The 26,213-nt window shown below is 39.9% G+C and overlaps 1 protein-coding gene across 1 annotated transcript in view; it reads left to right on the top strand.

The window, feature by feature from the left end:
• LOC147427786 (uncharacterized) overlaps positions 1–14,057 on the top strand; it is a 71,260-nt gene extending 57,203 nt beyond the window's left edge. Inside the window, exons 2-9 of the mRNA XM_086497324.1 lie at positions 2,428–2,507; positions 2,590–2,645; positions 3,922–4,024; positions 5,550–5,605; positions 5,732–5,827; positions 10,848–10,985; positions 11,085–11,147; positions 13,772–14,057. Of these exons, the coding sequence (XP_086353450.1) occupies positions 2,428–2,507; positions 2,590–2,645; positions 3,922–4,024; positions 5,550–5,605; positions 5,732–5,827; positions 10,848–10,985; positions 11,085–11,147; positions 13,772–13,861 (682 nt within the window). The 3' untranslated portion in view covers positions 13,862–14,057. The remainder of the gene's footprint in view (positions 1–2,427; positions 2,508–2,589; positions 2,646–3,921; positions 4,025–5,549; positions 5,606–5,731; positions 5,828–10,847; positions 10,986–11,084; positions 11,148–13,771) is intronic.
• Positions 14,058–26,213: the final 12,156 nt, after the last annotated feature.

Below are 26,213 nucleotides of genomic sequence, written 5' to 3'. Positions count from 1 at the left end.
TCACTCCTGGCACCGCACTGTACATAAGAGGTAAGCAAGCACTCCATTGAAGCTCTCAATCTGCTTGACAGGCTGAAACTGAGCCCTCTCCTCTCTAAAATCAGCGCCCCCTCTTCATGCATGAGGAAAGTGCACAGAAATGTGCCACTTGGCACATTTACAAGCATTTTCCCGTTTCGGGTTTGCCGCTTAAAAACATCCTGACCGGTTGCCCAGTTGACTTCGTGGGAGAGTTGTAAAATGTTCCCCTAGTCATACCGGAGGTAATGATGCGAACACATTTTTAGGTCCCAAAATAGCAGTTCCCTAAATTTTAGGAGATGCTGCCATTGTATCTTTCTAGGTCATCTGACCCCCTTTGTACACTGCAGCTACACCCAGAACTGAAATGTAGCCTCTATAGCAAAGGATTCCACTTTGGCTAGTCAATGACCCCACTTTGGCTAACCATAGTCCTTGTCCAACCTTAGTGCTCTCTTGCCCTCAGGCCTGGACTCCCTCTGAACAGTTCCACACTAGCTATGCAATGCAGGGCAGTTAGATTTCCCGAGGGGTGTTTCCAAAAAGTGAAAATGAATAAATAATAAGAAAGAAATCAACAAAAAGGATAGATAGTAGTCACACGCTGGTGACAGGAGACTCTTGGCCGTGGTCCCTACAAGCGTTCAAACGCTTGTGCAGCCGCGAGTGTCACAAACTGATGACGTGTCAAGCCCTGAAGAATGGAGCCAACTTGCTGATCATGGCCGAGGGGCCTAAACCCTAAGTGAAGAGGTAGAAGTAGTAGAAGATGAACCCGCAATTCTTGATGGCCTGCTGACGTGGCAGATTGTACGGGTTTCGGGAAATTGCACTCACATGATAACGTGGCAGACTGTACGGATTTCCGCGTTTTACGCTGACTTCTAACGTGGCAGCTGTACGGAATTTCGTCATTTACTCTGGCAGCTTTTTGGCATTGCTTTTGGACCAGAAGATTTTGAGTTTGAAGGCTTTTCATGTAAAACTGCTTTTGGGCCTAGGGCCTTTAAAATGAGGCTAGGGCTCATTCTTTGGAGAAGGTGTAGAGTCTGGAGTATGGGCTTGTACTGAGTTGATACAATATAAAGAAATACCGAAAGGGGCGCCAAGGTTTGGGGCCAATACTCTCTGGGGTGGAATTCCGCCACTCCGTGTCGTGTGTCGTTTCTCTCTTTCAGTTTAGTTGTTATTGAAGTGCTAAAAGTCTGTTCAGTCTGTTGTTTTCTATTGGCATGTGGTGACCATCTTGTGACAGTGGTATCAGAGCATCAGGGGTGTGCTTTTTTGAAAGCATACCGGTCCTACCAAAGAGCAGACAGAGCAAGATTGCACTTCCAAAGCTTATTGGAAATTTTAGCTTCGCGCTCCAACCCCGGACTTACTAGCCACTCCCACCCTTACTTCATCACACATCGGGTGCGCTCCCGTCTTCACCGCTCATGTCTTATAAGGCATAAGCCGCTAAGATCACTTGCAAGAGAAGGATCCAAGATTTGTTTCAAGTCATTGTTTTTCTCAAAAGTAGTGCCATGCAGATGTTGATGTCTACAGCTACCAAGTCGCACACTCCAAGGACTTGGCAAGCTTTCAAGAAAATTTTTGCTCGAAGTTATATGGTTTCTGACATCTTCCATTCACAGAGGGAGATCACTGCCTTCTTTAGAGCAGAGACTCGGTAGTCAAATGAGCAAGCTTCACAGCAGACTTTAAAGCCCACCTATACCAGAGTTATATTAGTTGAAAGAGCCATTGAGCTCGGGAGAGCTTGGTGCCCACGTCTACGAGGCCGACCACGACATCGACGGAGGCTCCACGAGAGGAGCATGGCTATTCTAGCACGACATGGGAGATGTCCAAAACTACTATTTATAGAGGCGGACATTGACAATGCTCTTCAGCGACCGATGCAATACATTCTCGGACAACGCCCGATGCCGGGCATCCTGATGATTTTATTTTTTATATTACTTCACTTTTTAGTGTGTACCTAGACATTGTATTAGATCCACCAAGATTGTATCAGTTTGGTCTCATAGGTCATTTTGGCCTTTTGAAGATGTTTAATATAACATTTCATTTCATTTCATTTCATTTCTACTTTGTAAAGCGAAGGAGAACTAATGAGGACCAACTTCCAAGTAAAGAAGGGATTTTTGGTTGTGAAAAAACTAGAGCTGCTCACAATCATGCATTTGACATTGGTATTAAAGCTTTGACTACTTCACTAATCATTGTCCCAGGGATGGTTCGTTCCAAGGCAACCTAGGAGCATATGAGATTGTTAAGAGGAATACAAATTTCATCTAAACTCAATTTCGTGCAAACAAATAGATCATTGTTTTCTCTCGTATGCTAGTTGCTGGGAATGGATATGTGGCAACTAATCGGTTGTGTAATGTGTCACAGCTTAGCTATGCAACCCAAATGGGCAGTGAGATGTGCCCAAAAGCGGTGGCCAAATGTGTTGTTTTTCCAACCAACAAGAGGTGATGTGTTCTTTACCCTTTTTTACTTCAATTGCATCAGGAGATGATTATTTGTTGTAATTTTTTTGATTCCTATTCACAGATCCGGTTGTTGCTCTGACTATTGATGATGGACCCCATGACGATATTACACCTGAGGTAACTTCAAGCTAGTACTAACTCATAGCAAAGTGTCAATGAAAATAGAAAAGCTACAAATATGATATATGGGGTACAAATAAAAGGGGCATTAACCCTCCGAAGAGTAGCTTCTTCATTGCCATGAAATCAATGACATTGATGCTAAGATGTTTTTTCATTCTCAGTGTGGTGCATTGGTAAAACTCTTGCCTTTACTAATGGCAATAGTTATGAGGTAAAAATCAAACGCAACACTTTGTTTGGTTTGCCGAAAACTAAGCCACTTCTTCAGAAGCTTGATTGACTTGCATGGTATACCCCTCTTTTCCTCATGTATGGGGGTAGTTGATTCTCCCACTACAATCTCTTGTGGATTGATGACTTTATGTGTCTCTTTGAGGGACCTCAATCCGCACAGGGCCATGTAAGCGCAAGGAAATTTGTGAAATCAAGACTTCCTGGTAGCTTTAAATGTTTTGAATGCAAACCCACCCTTGGAACAGTGCCCAAGGTCCACTAAAAAATGAACGGTTTACAACTGTTTGTACATGTGATTGGCCGGCATATAATCAAAAGCTTTGCAAATCATTAAAGTGGCACATAAATGTTGGATATGCCATTACATGGTTTTGCTCAAGGATGATTTGGAGCAAAAAGTAGAGGAGACTGTCAAGGGCATGATTGCCGTCTTGCAGGGAGAAGCTGACCTCAAAGATCAAGATATTGCACAAAGAAAAGACTTATCATTTTGGGCAGATTGAAGGTCCAGTCAGTGGTAAGGTGTTGTGCTATTGTTGCTGTGGTAACAGCTGATAACCAGGTTGCAATGAACGCATCTCAAGGAGACTGTCAAGAACTCTTTTACCACAGTTGTTTTCTGTTGCATGTTAACTTGGGGCTTAATGTATTTTGATCATGCTTATGCATCCATCATCAAACAGTGGGCTGCAATGACCTTTTTCTCACTTGTGGGTGTAAATGCAAAATTTGGAGGCTCAGTTATTGATATTACATATTGTCTTCTTACATTCTAGTACAATTTATTACCATTTTTTACAAGATCTAAGAAGTTGTCTTTTGTTTGCACGATGGTCAATTGCCCGTGTGAATAGGACATTTATTGTTCAGAGCCCAGTGCTGTCTGTAAAACATCTTGAATTTGTGTGCAATTGTGAATAGGGCATTTGTTTGTAATTTACCAAGGTCCAAACTGTATTAGTTTTATGAAAGCTGAATTTTTTCCATGTATGCAGGCTGTTACCTTAGGCTCATTGTGATCGGTCGTTTGAATCAGATTCTAGAAATTTTGAAGGAAAATGACTGCAAAGCAACATGGTTCATCATTGGGAGTAACATGGATAGATGTCCAGAGATTGTGCGACAGATATATAGTGAAGGTGCGGATTTGAAGAGATACTTCAAGTTTATAAAATCTGAAAGAGAGCTTTATTAAGCTAGAACTAATGATCATTAACGATGATGACACAACCCATGAATCTTTGTTTTGCTTTGAAGCACAGAAACATTATGAAAGGGTAATAGGCCAAAATCAGTTGTTTGGAGCAATTTATTTACAATTTTTGATCCAAAAGCATTTTCAATGTACCTTGGACCACTAGCACTTGATCTTTTGAGGTTTAATTGCTAGCATGACTTCTGGTGTATAAGAGAGTCCCATTTCCCATGACAATGTACTTAGGAAGCGTTACCCGGCATATCTACATAGAATCCTGCAGATGCTCAAAGAAGCTACTGTAGGAAACAAGGTGGAAAGGGGCATATGACGAGAAATTAGATCAAGATTGTTCTACTGGAAAGATCACCAAGACCGCCTCATTTTGGCAGGAGACTCCAACAAATGATTCCTACTGTCATTTTATCAGGCAAAAGATTCATGGAACGCTTTTCTGGTCACCATGGGACGACCCTTGATAGCCTTCTGCGTTGAAGATGGTAGTCTGCATGAGCGCTTATTATGCATATTTACAATTCTGCCAAGGAATAGAACACCTGTAATTGTATAGTGCACCAAAAGGGAAATGCCATTGAGGCCTGTAATTTATTTTAATCTCTGCTGAAATGGTGAGAGGCCCATAGTTCAGGAACTGAAATACTTGTAACAGCAGCCCATTGATCTTGAAGCCATCCTACAAGTCTTTACAGAGGGATCTCAGATGTATGATATACAACACGCATCCATTACCACTAGATGGAGACATTGGCCGTGTATTATATAGGAATGCATTATTGCATTGAGTGTGGATTCAATAGACAGTTGTATGTGGTTTGTCTCCAAGCCAGATTTTTTGGGCCTCTATGAGACCTCAATTTTACCTTTTTTTCTTTTTTCCTTCCTTTCTTTCTTTCTTTTGTTCCCTCTCATGTTGAAGCCTTGGGTGTTGTGTGTGGGAGTGAATAGCAGGTATTATTTAATAGTTTTTCAGCTCATTGCTGTTTCAGTAAGAATCAGCTCAGGGGCACCATTGACCTCTTGTCTCATCTCATGATGACCTCCTCTTTGAAGGGGGAGCAGGGTCCAAGTTTCGTCTCAAATCTCCAATTGAATTTCTGATGTTCAGGTGTTATTTGCTGGTTGTGCTGAGTTTAAGGCTGCTATAGGGCTAGAGTCTCTCATACTGCTCCTGAAGGTGCTGAAGGCTGGTTATATTGTGCTCAAATGAGCATTCAAAACAGGGCATACAGGGTATTATTCAAGTTAGCTGGGCAAGATCCTTTCATGTTAGTGGCCTTGCTTGGTTATATGATTTATCATGGGCTTTTTTGTTTTTGATGAGTGTCAGGCCTTGTTAGTAGCAGGTGTGATAAAAAAGAAGTGAATGTGGAGGAGGTGAGTTGTTTTAATGGTTTGTTACAGTAGGAAAGAATCAATTGATGAAAAGATTGTGTTCATTTCTTTTGTAGGGCATGAGGTTGGCAATCATACTATGCATGATGTTGCGAGTTGGCGGCTTCCTCTTGTAATCACAAATCCATAAACTTTTGTTATTCGCCTGGTTTTACTCGACACGTTTCTTTAACTACATCTTTGAAATTTTCATAATGCTTACCTTCCGTTGTATGTTCCCTTGATTACCTTGTTACAGGAAGAGTTTGAAGAGCAATTGTTGTCAGTGGACAGGAGGTTAAACGATCTTTATTTTGAGGACAATCATGATCGCAAGATTAAATGGTTTCGACCTGTAAGTTATAAATGGTTTTGCAGAAATTGTCCTAATCAACTCATGGGTGAATTAGGAAGCTGGTATGCAAGTATTTTATGGTTTTGTACTTTGTCAACACTAGAAAAACATAGCTCTTGCCAGACAAGGGGAATGTTTATTTGTTTAGGCTTGGCACGTCTTTGAGACGGGGAACCCAGATTTTGTTGGCCATGATGTATTTTATTTGAGGGAGGAAATGGGATGGAAGGCGACACAAACATGGAGGTTAGGTTGAGTTTTGTTTATTTTGAAAGAACTGCAGCTTTATGCAAAACACCAAAGAAAACAAGCATTGATGCACCACAATGGTGTTACGAATCCACAAGTACGGTGGCCATTGAGGATAGCAACAAGGAAACATTGGTATGGATTATATTGTAATCCTATTCCTGGCAACCTGCATGTTGCCTTTTTAATGTCCTGTGCAGTAACCCCACTGTTCTAGCAAGAAAGACACACAATGAGAGGTCGCTTGCTGCTGCTGTGCCCCCTTCACGCTATATATCCCCCCCCCCCCCCAAAAAAAAAAAACCCAACCCCCACCAAACCGACGGAGCAAGCAAGCCTTGCAACAAAGGTGGAGCACCTTCAAGCCACCTCTATCATCTGCAAGGTTATCGGCACCGGGCCCAACAGAGGCGAGGTGCATGACCTCCTCCAAGCTTGTCTTCTTGCAGAGGTGGGGAAGATCATTGACATATAGCTCCTTGGGCGTGGTTACTACTAGATCGAGTTTGAGACTCTCGAGATGGCTTCCAAGTTCATTTTGATGAGCCCGTTGGCCATACGAGTACTCGAGGCTCATTTTCGACAGTGGTGCCATGGTTTGACCCAACTTCTAATGTTCTTGTCGATGAAAAAGTTTGCTTTCGGTCTGCTTCCCTGGCCTAAGGAGAGAGTACCTCTTGCTTTTATCTAGGATTGGTTCCGAGGTTGGGACAGTCTTGGAGACCCCACGCACGGTAGCTTCAGTCGCTGCCAAGGCTACAGACATACCTACAATGCGTGTTTTGGTTCGGGATACCCTCATTCTCTCGAAGGTAGTCCTCCTTAGGGTGAGTGGCATCTCACTCTACTAGAGCGTGGAGTATTCGGGACTCCCGAACCAGTGCTTCATATGCAAACACACTGGCCATCTTGTGAAGGCCTGTCTTCGCAATGGGCTCAATGTGATCCTTAGGTGTCCCCATGAATTTTGGAACAAGTCTGGCCTTGATTTTCTCTTTCTTGGCTCGCTCCTCTTCCACTTTCGATGTTTCCGATGATTTGTCTTCATTCTTCTCCCGCTTCTTAGCTAAGAATACTTGGCTAAGATATGTCTTGTTTCTCCACATCTGAAGAACTTTCCTTGCTTGTAGTCTTCCGCCATCTACTCGGCAAACATTTGAGGAGTGGTAGATTTCTTCTTTTGCATCAACCTTTTGGATTTCATTTTGTCCCTTTTGCTTCTTTCTCCACAATTTTGGTCACTGGCTCACTTGTAGTATACGTTAGTGCTCCTATTCTCAATGAGAAACTGTCCATATAGCATGTTCTATGAGGCGTGTATACTTGAAGACCTCTGCTTCAGATAGTATCTTCAAATCTCTTTACGTAGACTGCAACAATACCATTTCATTTTATCTTTCAAAGAGACTTTTCTGAAAGAAGTCACTTGTAAAAGTGTATCCCAATATCTCTGATTGTAAGTGGAGATAGTGTCTTCTTCCTTCATACGCAAATGATTCCAAGCCGTAAAACATCGGCTTCAAACTGGGAAGTCAGCCAAATAGACAAATACTTCTTCTTGAATTTTACCTGGTTTCGAGACGCTTTCCATGAAGTAAAAGTGTAGACCACCAAGTCGCTTCCCTTTTAGGTGGGATGCAACACCTGGGAGGCTTTAGTGAAGTTGCCTCTAGAGAAAGCAGTGTGAAACTGCTGTATGAATGACAATGCTTGGTGGGTATGCTTGTGGCTGGAAACAATGTCGAACTTTATACTTTGCCCCCACCCTTGAATTCTACTTACCCTTTGTGTACAAAGTTGTACTTTGGTACCTGCCGAATCAGGTGATTCCTCTTTTTGTCAAAGGCAGGTAGTGTCGATATAGAACGACGATAATTCTTTTAGTTGTATTTGAATTTTCTCTTTTTATGTTTCTACTTCCTCAACTCCTGTTGGTCGTCCTTATTGGAGGAGGGAGGAGGAGAAGAACAACAAAGGCTAGTGTTGTCTTTGAAGTGTTTCTTTCTAGACCCCTTCTCTCCAAGTTCTTCAAAAGTAGATTGTCGTCCTAGATAGCCGGGAAAAGATTCGGGACTTTTGTCCCTTTTGTGAGTGTCTCAAATGCTTCACTGATTCATTGATTTTCCTCTCCGTAGCGCATTCAATGTCCTCTTCTATCATGAGAGAGCGCTGTCGTGCCGTGGCACATGCATAATGTAAAAATAAAATATCTATCTCACTCTTAATGCTTTGTGATATGTGGAAGCAAGTGCTATAATGCATAGTGTGATATATGCAAAAAGGGATGCTATAGTTGTTGTCGTGTACATACCTTACTAGGGTGTCATAACCCTGGGCGTGGCATCATGGCATGTTTTCTCTTCTTAAAACATGATTAACATGGTTTAGCAATGTACAAATGTTAAATGTTCGGAAGTGGGACGCTCGTCTTACCTAGAAAGTCCAATGCAGGCGATCTCGTCCAAAAATAGCAGGTTTGATGTGTAGCTGTAAAAGATGTATCCAAAGTGCTTGACAAGTAGAAAGTGGAGGTTCAACGTGCAATTTGAGCCCAAGGGAATGTTTCCACAAATTTAGGGATTTTTCCTAGCTCATTTGGGCTTTTTGCAAAAAAGAAAGGTCATTTTTTGGGTTAAAAATGGCCATAAAATTGTCAAAAATGACCCAACAATAGCTAAGAATGGCTCAAAATCCCACATCAACAACAATGCCTTCGTTGCTCAAGCTGGGGGGGGGGGGGGGGGGGGGGGGGGATGAAGAAGCTAGTAGAGGACATGGCTACTAGCCATGCCATCTCAATGGTTGAGGCATCCGCCTATGGGCTGAAGGTAGAACGTATTGAGCAGAAAGGAGTCAAGGTTGGACCGTTGGAGAAGAAGTATCTAATGATATTGGAGAATTATGGCCATGTGTAATAGAATCTGCTATGAAGGGTAAAATTACTAAAGAGGTTTTGCATGAAGCTAGAGATTGCATTCGGCTAGAAACAAGTTGTTATGATCCTACGGATTCTTTGTCAGTGCATGCATACATTGCCAAATGTCAAACCAATGAGGCCATTGTTGAAGAGAAATTAGGCGTGAGAATGGGGATGAAGGATCTTCAAACAGGGCTACAATTAGTGGAGGAAGAAATGACACAATGCCTCCTAGATTAGCTTCTCCACAAGAGATGCCTACACGTGAGGTACCTATGTAAGAAGATTCTAAAGAAAAGAAGAAGGAAACGACAAAAGCTAAAGCAAAGGTCCAACTTACAATCTTGAATCTGATATAGAGGTAGCAAAAGATCCAAAAAGGTTTTGGAAGAGAGGATTTTGAACAGTAAGGTTAAATTTACCTTGGATGAGGTCCTTCGCATAGCAAAGCGGGAATTTCATGAAGAAACCATTGACATTATGAAAAGAAAGAGGCAGTCTCTTATTGAGGCTATCCATGTACATTATACAGGGTGAAGGAGAAACTTTAAATGCACAAGTTGTACAGATTTATGGTAAACAAAGTAATAAAAATATTGTTAGATGTTACAAGTTTACAGGAGGAGTAAAAGAAGTTCACTTCTTGGATGATGAAGATGAAGTTGAGACCACTCACAACGAGTTATTACTCTTAAGAGTCATGGGGGCAAGGGCAACTATTGAGACCCTGGTAAAAGTGGGAGACTTAGAAGAGCTATACATTGTACTAATAGATCATGGGCTAGAGATTAACCTCATGTCAAAGACTATATCAAAAAAGAAAATGGCCAATAGATATAAATCATGTTTGTGCATCGAATAACTCATCAAGGGAGCTATATGGAGCTTGTCCAAATGTGAAGGTGACTATAGTGGACGTAAAAGATGACCAAAACTTCTTTGTATTAGAGATGTCTACATATCCTGAGCGGCCATACATTACTGCTACTCGTATGGAAACAAAGGTGATGGATGAGATGTCTACATATCCTCTTATCCTTGGGAAGCCATACATCACTGCTACTCATATGGAAACAAAGGTGATGGATGATGGATCAACTTATACTAGGATAAGGTGCAGGGATGGAAAGCATGCGGTTCGATTCCTTACTGATTGTGTGGACCATGAAAGGAACCATGACTCTTAGAGAGCAACCCTTGTCAAAGACACCAAAGAATTCGAGGAATACAAGGATATGAGGGGCTTTGGCCGTGTACCATTGTAGAGCGGGATTGCAGTCGCATGATGTATATGCAAAGGAGGTGTTTTCTACAAGTTTTGTATAATTAACAGACTATGGATCTATCTCTTTTACAAAGTGTGAGGACTTGAAGTGGGGTGATGCTTCTTATTTTGTTCCATTTTATGCTGAGAGATATCATCGGCGGTACCTTCTTCTGGTCTCATGGGCTATTTGGCCTTTAAGAGATGTTTCTTTCTTTGTTTCTGCTCGATCTTACTTGTAGCAGTAAAGTCTTCAAAGTTTTGACTTAAATATTGCCTATGTTTAATTTACCAATCCAATCAAAGTTTGTTTTTCTTGTTGGCAAATATTTGTTGAGCTTCTTGTGGCAGTCCAGGTCATTAATTACCCTCCATTTCACAGAAAGGTTTTTTTCAGCTTTCTAAAATAAGCCTTAGTGAAGAAGGGAGTTAGGCATACATTTGACTTTTGCATGTGAAGCATTGAATGATTGAAAGTTTCTTTAGTATTTTAGTTTGTAAATGGGTCATTTCATTTAAGAGCCTCATATGAGTACTTTTCTCTTGTTTTGCTTAAAAATGGCAACTGACCTTCACCTTGTTATTTGCAGGGCCATGGATTTTTTACGGAGAAAATGCTGCATGTTGCAGAACGTCATGGATACAGGACGGCACTTGGTTCCTTGTTCCCCCTGGACACTTTATTTACCAGTCAAGGGGAAAATATTGCCAAGTATCTTTTGTGGAGGGTAAGTATGAATATGTAATATGAGATGTACAAAAGCTTCCCGCCTTTTTTTAATGCACATCTCTGACCAACCTGTACTTGCACTGGAAACCTTTCTCAGGTTCACTATGGAGACATCATAATATTGCATGATCGAGCGCCACAAAGATTACAAACTGCTAAGGTTCTTGATCTGCAAGTCTCCTGTGTAATGACGTTAAGAATAATAATTTATCAATGAAGCAAGCTGCATGTTTGCATACCCAAACTCACAGTGATAGGCAGTTATATATTCACCAAAAAATGCGGTGATTAGGACTATGAATAGGTTCAGTGAATCTTTTGTAAAACTAGAAAATGCCGCATCTTTCTACAAAAGATAATTCTTGTGCTCAGTAGTATATTGGTAGCTAAGGTTATCATTCTAAAAGGTGAATATGCGGCATGCCTTTTTCTAGAGATGCTTGCTGAAAAACTTAGGAGTGAAATGGCGTAAACTGACATCAGATACCAGTGTAATCTTGCAATTATGGAAAACCGAGGGCCGAGATCGAAGGAACGGGCCTTGGTATCTTAGATTCCAAAGGTAATTATCCCATTTGGGTTCAACGAACAAAAGATCTCCTGGATATGAATCTCAGTTATTCATTCACTTTTTTACACACAACCAAGTTTGAGAATGCCCTCCCTGCCCACATCTGAACATCTGGACCCTTTTGAAAGGCTCCTGAATGAGAAGAGTCAATCATGAAACCCAAGCCTAGGTTTAGTAACCATGGACAGTTAGGAAAGGGCTTAGGTAGACTTAGCCACAACCAATTGGCATTTGGATACATATATTTTTGTAGGTGACTTGCATGGTCTTCACATGGAGGCCTAGATGATTCTAAATTGTCTCCAGAAAACTTGATGGAAGTTTGTCAGCATGTATGCCTCGGCCGCCCCATTGGCCCCATCAGCATGCTGACCCCTAAACTCAATCATTCTGTCCTGTCCCAACAATCACATGCTTGATTTGTATGGTGAACTAAGCCTAAAACTGGTATCATTGTGAAGTTTACCTCGATTGCATCTATTCCGAGCAGCCTTACTACATTTCAAATTTTTCTTGTCCAATTTCAGTAGTAGCTCTAGGTTTATTTGGAACTGGCAGCCTCAAGAAAAATTACGATACCTTAAATTTTTTTTAATCCAGTTTTATAGCACCCCTATACCATCCTACACAGTTCCAAGGAAGTTCTATGTAGCACCAATCTTGAGTTTCTAAAGTTTCCATCAACGGCGGGGAGGCTGCGAGAGGGAAAAGTTAAAATGCCCTTGGCAAGAGTGATGCTGTTAGAGTGCCATGCCATGGCGATGGAAGCAATGATGGGTGGCATTGAGGTGGAAGAGTCCCTCCCCCACAACCCACCGCGCAACCGATGGATGGCACTGGCCCCAGCCTGATGTCTTGCCCACTGTTTCCCAGGATGGAGAGGCGAGGGAGGGACCCTAAACTTTAAAACAGCACAGGGGCATGGAAGACCCTAAACTTTAAAACAGCATAGGGGCATGGAATTGTGATCACCGTCCAAGGTGGATGCAATTTAGCAAGGCTCACTTGTTGATTTTTTCTCGTTGGCGAGTGGCTCCTTTGTACCGCTTAATTAGTAATAGGTATGGTTGCTTACAACCTGTAAAGATTCATCGATTTTGTGGCTGGTAATATGCCAAAGGCTAAAGCCTTTTTGCTTTAGAAGCTAATAAGGAAGTCTCTGGAGAAATGGGCTTAAGCCAGACTCGGTGGAGGGTCTACCTCATGATTCTCTGGAGATTTAACCTACCATGTGCCCACCCAAGGCTTGAGAAAGCTGTTAAAGAGGAGCTGGTTTTAGCCAATGATGACACATATACCAAGTTCAAGCTTATTTTTTACAGATCCACAAGGTGAGCAATTGCCAATGTGGGTGCAGAAGCGCCTCAATGAATGAACTCCCTCAATCAAGGCACTGATGTACACTGGATGTACTCTCCTAATAAAAAAGTAAACGAGGAAATTCTAAATTCTAATCCCTAAACCCTAAACCTAGGTCATTTGAACTCATTGTTGACACAGCCTCTATGGTAATTAGAATATGTCCTGTCATTCTGCTTGCCGTCTTGTGAGAGGAGGAGGAAATGTGATCATAATAGAATTGCATCATTGTGAATGGAAGGTATGAGCTTGTAGTGTCGGGGATGGAAGAGTACGACTGAGAAAAAGAGGGAGACTCAGGGAGCAGTCTATGTGAAGTTGTTTGCCTTCATCAGCTCCTTGTACAGCAGAGTCCTTAATGAAGATGCTACCAGGTTTAAAAATAAGACCCCTACGAAAGTGTAGATGGGTTGGCAAATCACGAAGCTACAAGTATAGGATTTGGGGAAAATCTTTTGAAATTTTTCGACAAAAATGATACTTTCAGTGTATTCTTGGCAAATTCATCTTGCCAAAATTTGGAAAATTTCATAATTTGGGCTAATTTTTTGACAATTGATTTTTGTAAAATAGTGAAAGGATCTTGAAGACCCTTGAAAATAGCCATTGGGCTATAAATAGTCTCTATTTTTATTCCTTACATGCTTCCAACTGGTATTGCCAAGGATACATACATTACAATAAAACAACAGGGAAAGAGTACAGAAGGCCAAATACTCCTGACTTTTACCTGCATCTGTTATGGCAAGTGGTATTTGCACTTTGGATGTGAAATTCTTGGATAATGTGCTACAAGTTTATTAACTATGATGGCATTGGAGCTCAATAGTCTTTTTTTTTTGGATTTGGCTCAGGCCTTGAGGATTTTGTTGCCCAAACTGAGGGAGCGTGGATTTTCTGTCGTTACATTATCAGAGCTTCTAAAGCTGCAAAAGGGTTCATGAGAGTTTACCAGCATTTGAGTCATTTTCATGCTTTGATTCTCCTGTCATGGAAAATATAAAATTCATTTATGAGACAGCGTGAACTGATTTCAGATTTTGGCACTGGTTCACAGACACTTTTGTATGTATACAACCTCCATTGTATCAAAATAATCATATAGAATGCTTGATCTATAATATTTATATCTTGAACAAACATGCTGTTAGATTGTTATTATGACAAGGCTTAAGGGCAATTACACATTGAGAAAGCGTGACATAAAAACTTGTTTCGTGGTATGAAACCGCGAAACCTTGAAACTTGCACAATTTTTCATCGAACCTATGAAACCCAACCCCATAGAAAATAAAAAATCTCTAGCTATATGGAGTCTAGTCATGTGTATCATACATGAATGCAAACATAGACATGCATAGATGTGTGAATCACACACCTCCCTTTGTGTGTGTGTGTGTGTGCTAAACTTAGATATGCATCACACACATACATAAATGTGTCAAGAAGACACACCACTTGTGCATGCGCATACACTAGCACTACAAGCATTTTACGAAGTAGAAATTTGCAACTTCTCTTCTATTTGGGATTTATGTATTTATTGTAGAAACTTAATCTATAAAGCATGTAAATATCACTTTTGGGGAAATTAAAGCAAGGTTTGTTAATAAGCTTTGAAAAGCCATCAACAAACTGCCTTTACAAAAATTGGATCTTCAATCCACAACATTGGGAGATATTATTCAAGCTTTACAGGTGGTATTACAAAAACGTTGCATTAAAAATTAGATATATAAAGAGTTGAAAAAGTAAACTTTCAGAAAAGTTTTGTAAGTAGAATTACTACACCGAAGATTTTGGTTGTGTTGATCCTAAAGAGGAATGTTCTTGCAAATATAAAAGGAAGAGCTCTAAGGAAAAGATTCAAAAGAAAATCCAAACACCTGTTCTTTTGAAAATCAAAGTCTATTCCTTAAAAAATGATAACAAATGTTTTTCATGTGGAGAAATAGGACAATGGCCTCTAAATGTTTCAAGAAGAAAAAAAAGGTTGCTTGCAAAAACATTATCCTTGAAGCTGGAGATAGCTATCATGAGCTATCTTTCGATGTAATCTTTGACTTTGAGTTTAGCATCACTTAATTCAAAGGTGAAGTGTCTTTATTAGAAGAAGATACAGACTGCATATAGCCCCTAATGTCATGAGCTTAGAAGACTCTTTGCCAACTCCTTTCAATCCTTAAACGTGGAAACGTCTTACAAAGGTGAGCATCCCCCATGAAAATACCTGAATGAAGAGTCTGAAGCAAGTGATTCTTATTCTACTTCGAGGTCTGAAAATTTAGGTAAAAGGTATAAGCTGAAGTATCTATTGATAAGCTGCTCCAAAAGAAGCAAGAAACGCTAAAGCACCTACTTTGGAAAGAATGGTCATTTCGGTTGTGCCCAACAAAATGAAGGTGAAAAAATCAAAGATAGTAAACCTCTCATTGATATCCATTTCATCCGTAACTTGGTAAGTAAAAAACAAAGGCCAGATCAATGTATGAACTATCGCCACAAAGAGAGCATTCTTCCTCTTCTTCAGTTCGGATAATGAAGAACGAGAAGATCTTGCAGATCTTCCCTCTACTTTGCAAAAACCATCTATTTCCTTCTACGACCAATTCTTTCAAAATGAGAAAGAGCTTAAGCAATGAGAAGAACCTCTTATAGAACAAGAAGCGCTACTTCAATGGGAAGAAAATGTAAAAATTAGAGAGGAAACGCTTTACTCTCTACGGGCGTAGAAATACTTCCATCAATAACTGCACCTACAATAGGTAACTAGCTCCTACGACAATAATAGGTTCAAAGCCTCAAGGAACTAATAACTCCTACGACAATAATAGGTTCAACGCCTCAAGGAATTAATAACTCTGTTCAAGCCGCAAAGTTTTCAACCACCCTGTGAAGAATATATAGAGTTATACATGGCTAATGAGTTCAAAACTGACATTCTACTACCAACAGTAGATGTTGAAGTAATTGGCAAATCTCCTCCATTAAGAGAATCACATCCAACTCCTTTAGAGAGTAAAGGTAAAGAGTCTCAATCAAATGATCGTGTCTCGATAAAATTAAGAGAGAGAAATGAGGTAGAGAGACAAGAAACCTCCATCTATCGGTGTCAATGGTATTCCTACAAAAAATATGAAACAATGACAAATTTGAAATACCATTCGAGAGTTCATTCTGATGTTGATAAAGTTCAAAGGATTGACACTTGTTATTGCAATACAAAGAGCATCACAATGTATCGAGTAGAGAAGGTTTTACAATAATACCAACAATGCAAATACCGATGAAGACTTAGATATCATGAATTAAATCATCCTCAATAATTAAATATTAAACATGTTATACTAGTTATCCTTAAAGATCAAGATGCATGTTCAACAATGGACTGATGACAAGCAAAGCTTCGAATCATTGCTTTGGCGATAGATGAATAACAACGCCAGAATCAAATAAAAAAAGACAAGGTAAGCAATTAGAAGAAGATAGGATCTATAGAATAATCACTCAATCAAGAATTCAAGATGATACAAGATTGGTCCTCACCAAAATAGAGAGGCTCTTAGAAGAAGTTGGAAATAGGGTATGTCACAACAAAAATTAAATATAAAAAAGCATTAAATGTGAGTGTGCGAATGTGGTGTGTGTGTGTGAGAGAGAGAGAGAGAGAGAGAGAGAGAGAGAGAGAGAGAGAGAGAGAGAGAGAGAGAGAGAGAGAGAGCACAGGATGTGGGTGGAGCAGCTCACCACAATGTGTGAGAGAGCCCCTTATTCTGCTATCTAGTAAAGTATAAAATGTGTACAAGTGATGGGCAGTCCGACGTCTCTGGCGTGTTCGACCAAGGTAAGAGACACATCGTCTTTATTTCAAAAATCTCCCACTTAGTGGCTAATGTGCTGATAAGTGGTACTACTATAAGACCTAGTAGTATGTACAAGAGGTATAGGGAGGAATCCCGTCTCAACCTATGTCCATTGGCCTTCTTGAAGTCGATACATGCTATCGTATAGGTTCTAGCGATGTGCAAAAGCGTATATCGTTGCTAGAATTAGCATGCATATTTTGTAGGTATCCTATAATGACCTACTGCTCCATGATACATCATACTAGTGTCTCATTGCACGATTGACAACCCCAACTGCAAATGCTCCCACTGTAGCTGCCATATCTGATCGTCTCGACACTTAAGAGATCATACATGAGTTTCGAAGGTTGATGAAAAACGCGTAACCTTTGCCAATCTATCTGCAAGTGGTATCTCAATGCTCCCTATCACCACCAGAACTAGTCACATATGGACGTATCAATCGTGACTCCAGGGTAGTCATCACTCCCTCATTGTCCATAGGGTCTGTATCCACATGTCATGGCATCACCATATCAACCTCTATCATGAGCATATCAAAGAATTTCATATCGCTCATCTCCATGGTAGGAGATATCTCTATCCTAAGATGGTCAATCCGTTCTGTCTCGCTAGAGCATGGCCACTCTAACTTTGTATCTATAGACATGTTGTGCCCAACACTCTAGAGCTCATTTGCAAAAGATATGTGTCGAATCTTCTCGCGGACCATGACTGTAACGTAATTGAGACTATGTCGTCTCACACATGTGACTTAGTGCTTTGCTCCCTGACTAGCAAAGCATCGAAATCCGTCAATATCATCAATGATTGCTCTAGTTGTGTAGTCAAAGTGTTGTCCTACTCTACATGTCTGTCCTTAGACCCTGCATGCACAACGAGCGAAGTGTCATGCTGCTCATCTACATGGCGATGAACTCACAGAGACTATGGCATCTCTGACACCAAGAACGTAGAGAAGAGTCGAATGAGCACCACAATGGCCTCACGCTATCATAAGAAAACATCTCCTCATTAAGTAAGACGGACTTACAAAGACTATGGTATCTATGACACCAAGAACATAGACAAGAATGAAACGAGCACCATGATGGTCTTGTACTATCCCAAGGGAACCTTTCTTCATCAAGTAAGACCCATCAATCAACTGAAAATGACACCCATGATCTCCAAGCTACGAGATGGAGATCAAACTCCTACGAGCATCAAGAACATACTGAACATTATGGAGCACAAGCATACTCCCACTGGAAAATCTCAAATAGATGTCATCCCTACCATGAACACCATCTTGTCTTAGAGAAAAAAACGTGCGAGGAGTAACATGGCCTAAAGCATTGCCGTCCAATTGCCAATTGTGAGACAAAGTCCACGCCTCGAGGGGTCATTATGCATAAATTGTATATATCGCGTGCATTGAAAGACTATTTTTAAAACCCTTTATTTGTGAAATTTTGACAAATTAAATACACCCACACCCTTTTCCTACTCAATTTGTAATTTACTATTTTTCTATTAAATACACCCACACCCTTTTCCTATTCAATCCGTAATTTTATTTACTAAATCCATTTTATGGTACCCTTTTGTATGTAAAAATGTGAGAAAAAAAGAAATTTAATAACCCTTTATGCTACACTTATGTGAGAGTCACATGATTTTTAAGTGACCTCTCCTGAGGTCCACACATGTTTGGTTGAACTTGCGGAAGTAGAAGTGTCTACCACACTCGTACTCTTAGCAACAACTAATGGAATCCTCCACTCTCTGCAATGCTTGAAACAACGTCTCCTCATGTGCCCTAGTCTGCAACAATACCAACAAACCACATGTCTGCGCCTCTGAGATCTGTCCGATACACCACATGTGTATCCAATGACAAATTGTCACTACAATATGCCATAACTGAGTGCAAAACGAGTCTATAGATCGACCCACACAAAGTGTAAATACACTGTCCACAAGAGCATAACCACACAACACAATGTAAAAGAAAACCAACTGATCAAACACCTGCCACTAAAATTATGGTAAATATCGCATAAAGCGCATAAACCTCTGCGAAAACCAAGAACCAACCATGCATAAATTGTGACCATACGCAATGAGAGCGCAAGAGAAATGACCATATGCATAGGCACAAGTCAAAACTTGACTAAAATAGCTCTCTAGCACTATGGCACAATGCCAAATACAATGGTAGACGATCTGAAAATCCCTTGATCGAAATCAATGAGAGTAAATCTCTCATAATGGCAATACATGAGATGTACCTGTTGCACAAGACACTACAAGCTTGTGAGCTAATCGCCAAGCTCATCCAATGCAATATCAAGACATACATGTACTAATCTCCCACCTACAAAGAATACCGCACGAAAGCCCTGAGTACAACCTGCAATCACAACTTGGATCGCATCAAATCATGCACATAAGATTGTTGGAAAACAATTACCAACATTTTGACAGTAAAATGGCTATCAAACTTAAATAACCAGCAAGTTGTCAAGCTTAAATACGAGCAATAAATGCACATCATATCCGCACTCAATATGCATCCAGTCTCTGTGAAAAGTGTCCTATGAAAACCTATGAAAGAAGCTCTGTCTGTTTGCTTAAAAAATAATGTCTCTCAAGGGATCGCTTCAATGGTGTGTAAACACCTCTATGATTCTTTGCCCAAATCTACCAAAAAACCCTCAAGAAGCTTTGTTCATTTGCTTCAAAAACCGTGTCTCTCAAGAGATCACTTCAATGGTGTGTAAACACCCCCGTGATTCTTTGTCCAGATCTACCAAAACATCCTCAAACCACAAAATCTGCACAAGCTGAAATTGCATGTCTAGCTGAGAATTCATGCACTCAACTTTGAGCACCTGTCGTGCTTCCAAAGATGCATGAAATTTGCAAACTGCAAAAAAACAAAAAACCTGAAATCTATGTATACAATCAGTCTGAGCTGAATATTAGCAAAACCGTGAGGAATTTGCAAAAAGTTTCTTTTGCAAAGTTGTAGACCACATCCAAATGGAGGGGGTTTGCCCAACAAGATTTTTAGATCTTTTCTCTACAAGGAAAAAAAATGAATTTAAAAACAGTGCTGCTGCATACAACTTCAGTTACTATCTTCCACATTCTCTTTTGAGCTTCCACAAGAGCATACATCACTCTCAACTGAGCTCACAAGCTCTCATTGCGCTATCACAAAGCCTCCAAGATTTTTTGTTCTCTCCACTGTTGGGTTTCCAAGCCTTAGTTCAATCAAAGTATAGACCCGTGGGAACATTCCCCTATAGCATGCAGTGCACCTTCACTGTGCATGGAGTTTTGCATGGCAACATTTACTCTACATATATGTAAAAGGATTTTACTCAACTAATACAAAAGCAGTATATTTTGTGCTTTGCTTTTGATGTCGAGGTCTTCTCTCTCACTCTTCCTCTCATTTCCTCTGCATGCTGCATCTCATATGGCAAAGCTCCCAAGTTGGCATCCTCCGTAGCTGTTGTCATCCTTTCAATTGGTATCACAGTCAGACGACCTTGCATTGGCATATCAAAACGTTGCGTAGTTTGTGGGTGGTCCTAGTTTGTGGATGACATATCAACGGGAAACACATAATTAAATGCGTCAAGCAATCTCAGTGCTAGTTTGCAGGTTAGGGACCTCTCTTTGGATATGTTGACCCCCGTGTCACAGTGCAAAGAGAGAGAGAGTTTAGACACCCATCCTTGACTGTGTTGATGCTTGTGACACACTTTTGTCCTTAACTGCTGCTGCTAACCTCCATGTCACACTACAAGGAGTAGCTTAGGATGTACAATTAGATCCCCCGTCTCTGGTTGTTGCTGACCATTGCGTCGCACTGCTGGAAGATTTGATTTAATACATTCCTCGTCTCTAACTGTTGTTGACCACTGTGTCGCATTGCATGGAGGGGTTTGGCATTTTAAATCCTTTGTTCTTGGCTATTGCTAACCATCTTATCGCACTGCAAGAAGATTGGATTTAATAGATTTCCCGTCTCTCGATGTTGTTGACCCACGCGTCGCACTGCAGGGAGAGGTTGGGTATTTTAAATCCTTCGTTTTTGGTTGTTGCTAACCACTACGTCGCACTGCAGTTTGATTGGATTTAATAAATTCTTCGACTTTGGCTGTTGCTAACCACCGTGTGTCACTGCAGAAAGGGGTTAGGTATTTTAAGTCCTTCGTGCATGGTTGCTGCTGATCACTACATCGCACTGCAGGTTGATTGGGTTTAATAGATTCTCCATCTCTGGCTGTTGTTGAGCACAATGTCCCACTGTAAGGAGGGGTTAGGTATTTCAAATCCTTCATCCCTAGCTGCTGCTAACTACCACATCGTGTTTGCAGAGAGATTGGTTTTAATAGATTCTTCATCTATGGATATTGTTGATCATCGCGTCGCACTGTGGGGGGGTTATGTATTTTTAGATCTTTCGTTACCGGTGGTTGTTGACCATCGCATCACAAGCAAAAAGATGTATCATATCATATAGTTGCTCATTTTCAAATGTTACCTGTCATTGTGTTTCTCTGCAAAGAGGACTATTATAATTTTAGGATTATAAAAAAGCATTTAAAGTCATGAAATTCTTTTATATTTTTCTATTTGCAATCACATAAGTCAAAGTTATATCTATTCTAGATCTACCTTAATTTTATTTGCTTCGTGCATTTTCAAGCTTTAGTGATGGTAGAGACAAATTTATCACGTCAACATCGCAAAATCGTTTGTGATGCTCTTATTTTATCTATCTATGGAGCTTTAGACGATCATTTGCGCAAGGCATTTGATCCACTTCAGTCAAAGTTCGATGATTTTATGATTGAACTTGTGAACCAGTGCTGACTGACACTATGCAGTGCATTCTCTGTTTCATTTGACCAAGCTCTGTTCACTAATGGAATTATGCACAACATAGTAAAGAAATTATTGGGCCAAGTCACTAAAAGCTTTGAGAATATGGTTCATCCAAAAATCAAAGCCAAACATGGAATCAGAGAGCGAATGTAGCTTGTGTCACAACTACATTCATAATTAAAAAGCAATGTCCTAGGACCGAAGAGGATGTGCCTCCTCCTTCAGGTTTCGAGCGCTCAACTGTACACTTGGATGGTACTACAATCCTTCTATCCTACACGTAGTCAGGGACCATTCTATCTTTCACTTACAAGCACCGCAGCTAGGTGAAGGACGTTTTGCAAATGTTAAACAAGTTTCAATGGCCCATCCCCTCTTCAATAATCTATACATTGCTATCTACACCTTAACAAGCCCTAATCCACACACCTCTACGTCTCTACCAAATCAAAGTAGATAGAGAGGATGTAGAAAAAGAGATATAATAGTGAAGATTAGGTGTGGAGAGAGAGGTAGAGAGGCTTTTATCCATCTATCTACCTCTCTTTCTACACCTATTTTACACCTTATCTACACACCTCTACTTATCTTGCTAATCAAGGTAGATAGAGAGGATGTTCAAAGAGATGTCGAATAGGTGTAGATTAGGTGGAATATTTTAATCCACCTATCTATCCCTGTCTATATAGAACAGATAGGAAGCAAGCTGAATTTACAAACAATGCTTGAGGAAGCAACATCTACTACTGTCTAGCACCGTGGCATGATATTGCCCCGTGCTTTTGTTCATTATAGCAAAAGGTCCATGTTGATCTTCAAGATTTGGAATGGAGGTCACCTTGAGCAGTGGATCTAGGCCTACCATCATGATGGAAGTAAGCCTCCAATCAGAGAGTTCCAATGCACATCTAAAACGGTACAACAGTTTAGAGACAACATTTTGCCGATTTGCAACGCTCTTTTGCAGACCATGAAATTCATTCATAGTCACGATTTCATTCAAAACAACCTACACACTAGAAATATTCTACCACATTTTGGCGAGTGAGGAGTGTATGCTGGGATCATGGAATGGGGACAAAGTACACTATCAAATACTTTGGCAAAATTTCCCAAGCTCCTGAATCTCAACCCTCAAACTAGAGCTCAATTCGAGCGAGATTATCCATGGACTGGCCCTGAAAGTAACAACACCAATCCTCCTCCTTTCACCAAAGCATCCGATATATATAGTCTATCATGTATTCTTAAGCGCTTGGTTGCGTGTATTCCAGAGCCCCCCGAGGTCCCCAAGCACAATTTTTTGCAAAATGTAAACAAACATCTTGCTAGTGGAAAATTCTCCAAACCCTTAGATAGGCCTAAAATATGGGATGTAAGCCTTTGTTTGAATGGAGCCCACAATGTTGGCTACCATGTTGTGATCGATTTTGGCTTGAGGCCTATTGATGATTAAAAAAGTAACAATATTTTTTATCGTTGATGGTATGTTATTAAATATGTGATGTTATTTCAGATTGGATCTTGTGGATCTTTAAACTTATTTTCAATTAAGTTTTTAAAGTTCTTCAAGTTAGGATTCTAAAGTATTCGAAGTTGGATCTATAAAATCCTTCAAACTATCTCTCTTTTTTACGTACATATAAATTTCACTCATTAATGTTTATTGTTTTGCAATTCAGATATGGAAGATACTGATCCCGACCAGAATGCACGGCAACCTGATGATCCTTTGCTTAATCATGCATTGTACCTATAGATGCAAATTTACACGGAGAATTTAACAAAATTTTATAACCATGTTTTTTGAGTAATTTAGATGAGTTAGAATTGGACAAATAGCTAGAGTGCAGGCTGAATTGGCACATAGTTTGAAAGTCAAACTAAGACACACTGAGGGTACAACTAGTTATCAAGAAGTGGTTCCTTAGTACGTTGCCAATCACTATGCTACTGGCTCTTTGACAAGTTTTACTCAGTTAGATCATGTAAGACTTGAATTTTATATGTAAGATAGGGGTATGATAGTTTTTTGCATTGATTGTCGTATAAGCGTAGAAAGGGGGGTCATATTTCCTAATATGAGTTGTATATAGGGGTTTTACCAAAGTTTTCCGCTCGCAGGTGGCGTCTCATTTTGTATATAGAGTGAATCCCCCGTGGGTACGAGGCAAGATATGGGCATGTAATCAAAGAAGAGGTACGAAATTCTAGTCCAAGCGATCCTTGGAAATTCCAAACTTTGTGTATCTAATCTTCTAGGGGAGCCAGCCCATGATCTAAATTAAATCTCCCAAACAATAATGAGCTCTTTTGTATCTTAAATCTCAATATTTGTAACTAAAACCTCTTGTGTAAACCTCTATTTGTTGGAACAAATGAACATGTCAGATGTTGTTGCAATTGTGTAAGTCTTATTCTCTCTCCTGCTCTCTCTTTGACAACAATAGAAAGAAGATGGAAAGAAAGAGAGACAATGAGAGAGAGAGAGAGAGAGAGAGAGAGAGAGAGAGAGAGATTGTGAAGCTAAACTCCACACAACTTTTTCATTAAAAAATTAATTGTGAATATAGTACAAAATTTATAGGTCATCCTTCCCCTCAATCATACGCACCATGTCATCAATTTCATTGACATCTGAACATTTCAAATCAATGTCTTCTGGATTCCATTCCATTTCATCATCGGAGTTGAGATCATTCCCAATTGCTTCGTGTGTTTGAAAGAATTTTGAAGCTTTCGATATCATCATGGATTTCTCCTTTCCTACATAATATGTATAGTCTTTTGACTTGCGAGAGGCTTCATATATGTACTAGTACACCCGTCCAAATAGAGAGGCTTATTTGTCCATTAATTGTATCAAGTCTGTGAAGGGATTTGTGACAGTAACAATTTTGTCTATATTTCTCTAAAAAACATGAGAGTTTACAAGCTGGTAGCATTTGGAAGTAGGAGATTCATACTTGAGTTATTTATCAAGCCAAATGTCCCATCTTCTATTTGCCACTGTTTCAACAAGGGCTGCTTTAACTTGATGTAGTGCTGCAGAGAGAATGTAAAATCTGTAATGTAAAATCTGTAAATTTTTGTTTTGGGACTTTGTTCTTAGCAGAGCTTAAGAAAATGAATGCTCTCTTATAAACTTCACCAAGTGGTTTGCATCTAGAAGAGTTTGCTTAATAGAAGGAAATTTTCCAAAGTGCTTCAAGAGTAGATTCAAAGTGTGGGAAGCACATGGAACCCATGTAATCTCTGGATACTTTTCTTCAATTGATTTTCCAGATGCTTTGTAGTTAGATGCATTATCTTTAACAATGATTGTCACATTTTTAGGCCCCCATGCTCTTTCGATCGAATGCTCATATACACCAGCAAGATATCCACTTGTTTTCTCTTTATGGGATGTGTCGATTGCTTCAAGAAAGATGGATCCTCTTTGACAAATCAACATGACATTAATCAATCATGGTTTATTCTGATAATTTGTCCAACCATCTAGAGAGATTGTGCATCCATAATGTGGCACATAATCAGGTGTTGTGCGCTTTAAAATATTCTCTGATGTAGCTTTCACTTATCTAAATATTCTGTATGCATCTTATTATAATCAAGTATCACAAAAACCCTTCTTTGTTGTGCTCATTAAAGCATCCTTTAAGATAGGATTTTGAATGACGTTTAAAGAAATTCAACATGCAAAAATGCTTGCCTTCACTTAAGATGGAGTTCAAGCAGCCATTGTTTATCAAATGCCTGATGCAAAGTAGAACCACTTGGTAGGTTCTCCTTCAATACATGCTTCACTTCGGCTTATGTTAGCAGAGCTTGTAGTGTAATTATAGCTACAAGCCCTAACAAATGATGAATGAAACGGTTCTTGATTATAAAAGCAGGGGTTGAGGGAGGGTTTTGATCATTCTCGAGTGTCATCTCCATGTCCCTATCCATAGATGGAGCCATTATTTTGGGACCACCCCCTTTTTTTTTTCCCTGAAGATGTACTCTCTTGCACACTTAAGAAATTTTTCTTCAATCCCTCTGGGGGGGGGGGGGTTGCAAGCTTCCACGTTTCCAGGAATTTTGAATACGTGTTCTTTTATCTTGTGTGCATTTTTGCTAAAATGATGGCCACAAGTCTTACACCTCAATTTTGATGTAGTCTTTCCACTGACCAATTCACCTACGTAGCTCCACTCATATCCTTTCACCATCTTCTTAAAATTTGCAAACGCAAACAACACTATTTACTAGATACACATCTAAAATCAAACTCTCATACCATTTACATTACTATATTTTCTATTGTTTTTAAAAAAACATAGATTTTCAACCTCTTTAAATTTTAAATACTATTTTTTTTTTCAAGTGTGAGTTTTCACTCTATACATGAATCATGATAAAAAAATCACTTAATCTATCTCAATAACTTCCAAGTGTGAGCCAACTCTACACAAAGCAAGATATCTTTAAATATCCTATCTAAATTACCTCCAAGTGTGAGTGTAACTCTACACATGGAAGGCAATCATAATTCACTACT

Source organism: Adiantum capillus-veneris, chromosome 23, assembly GCF_014529385.1.
Source record: "Adiantum capillus-veneris isolate H3 chromosome 23, ASM1452938v2, whole genome shotgun sequence".
Classification (NCBI taxonomy): Eukaryota; Viridiplantae; Streptophyta; class Polypodiopsida; order Polypodiales; family Pteridaceae; genus Adiantum; species Adiantum capillus-veneris.
The sequence above is the reverse complement of the archived record's forward strand: the minus strand, read 5'-3'. Positions and strand labels throughout refer to the sequence as shown.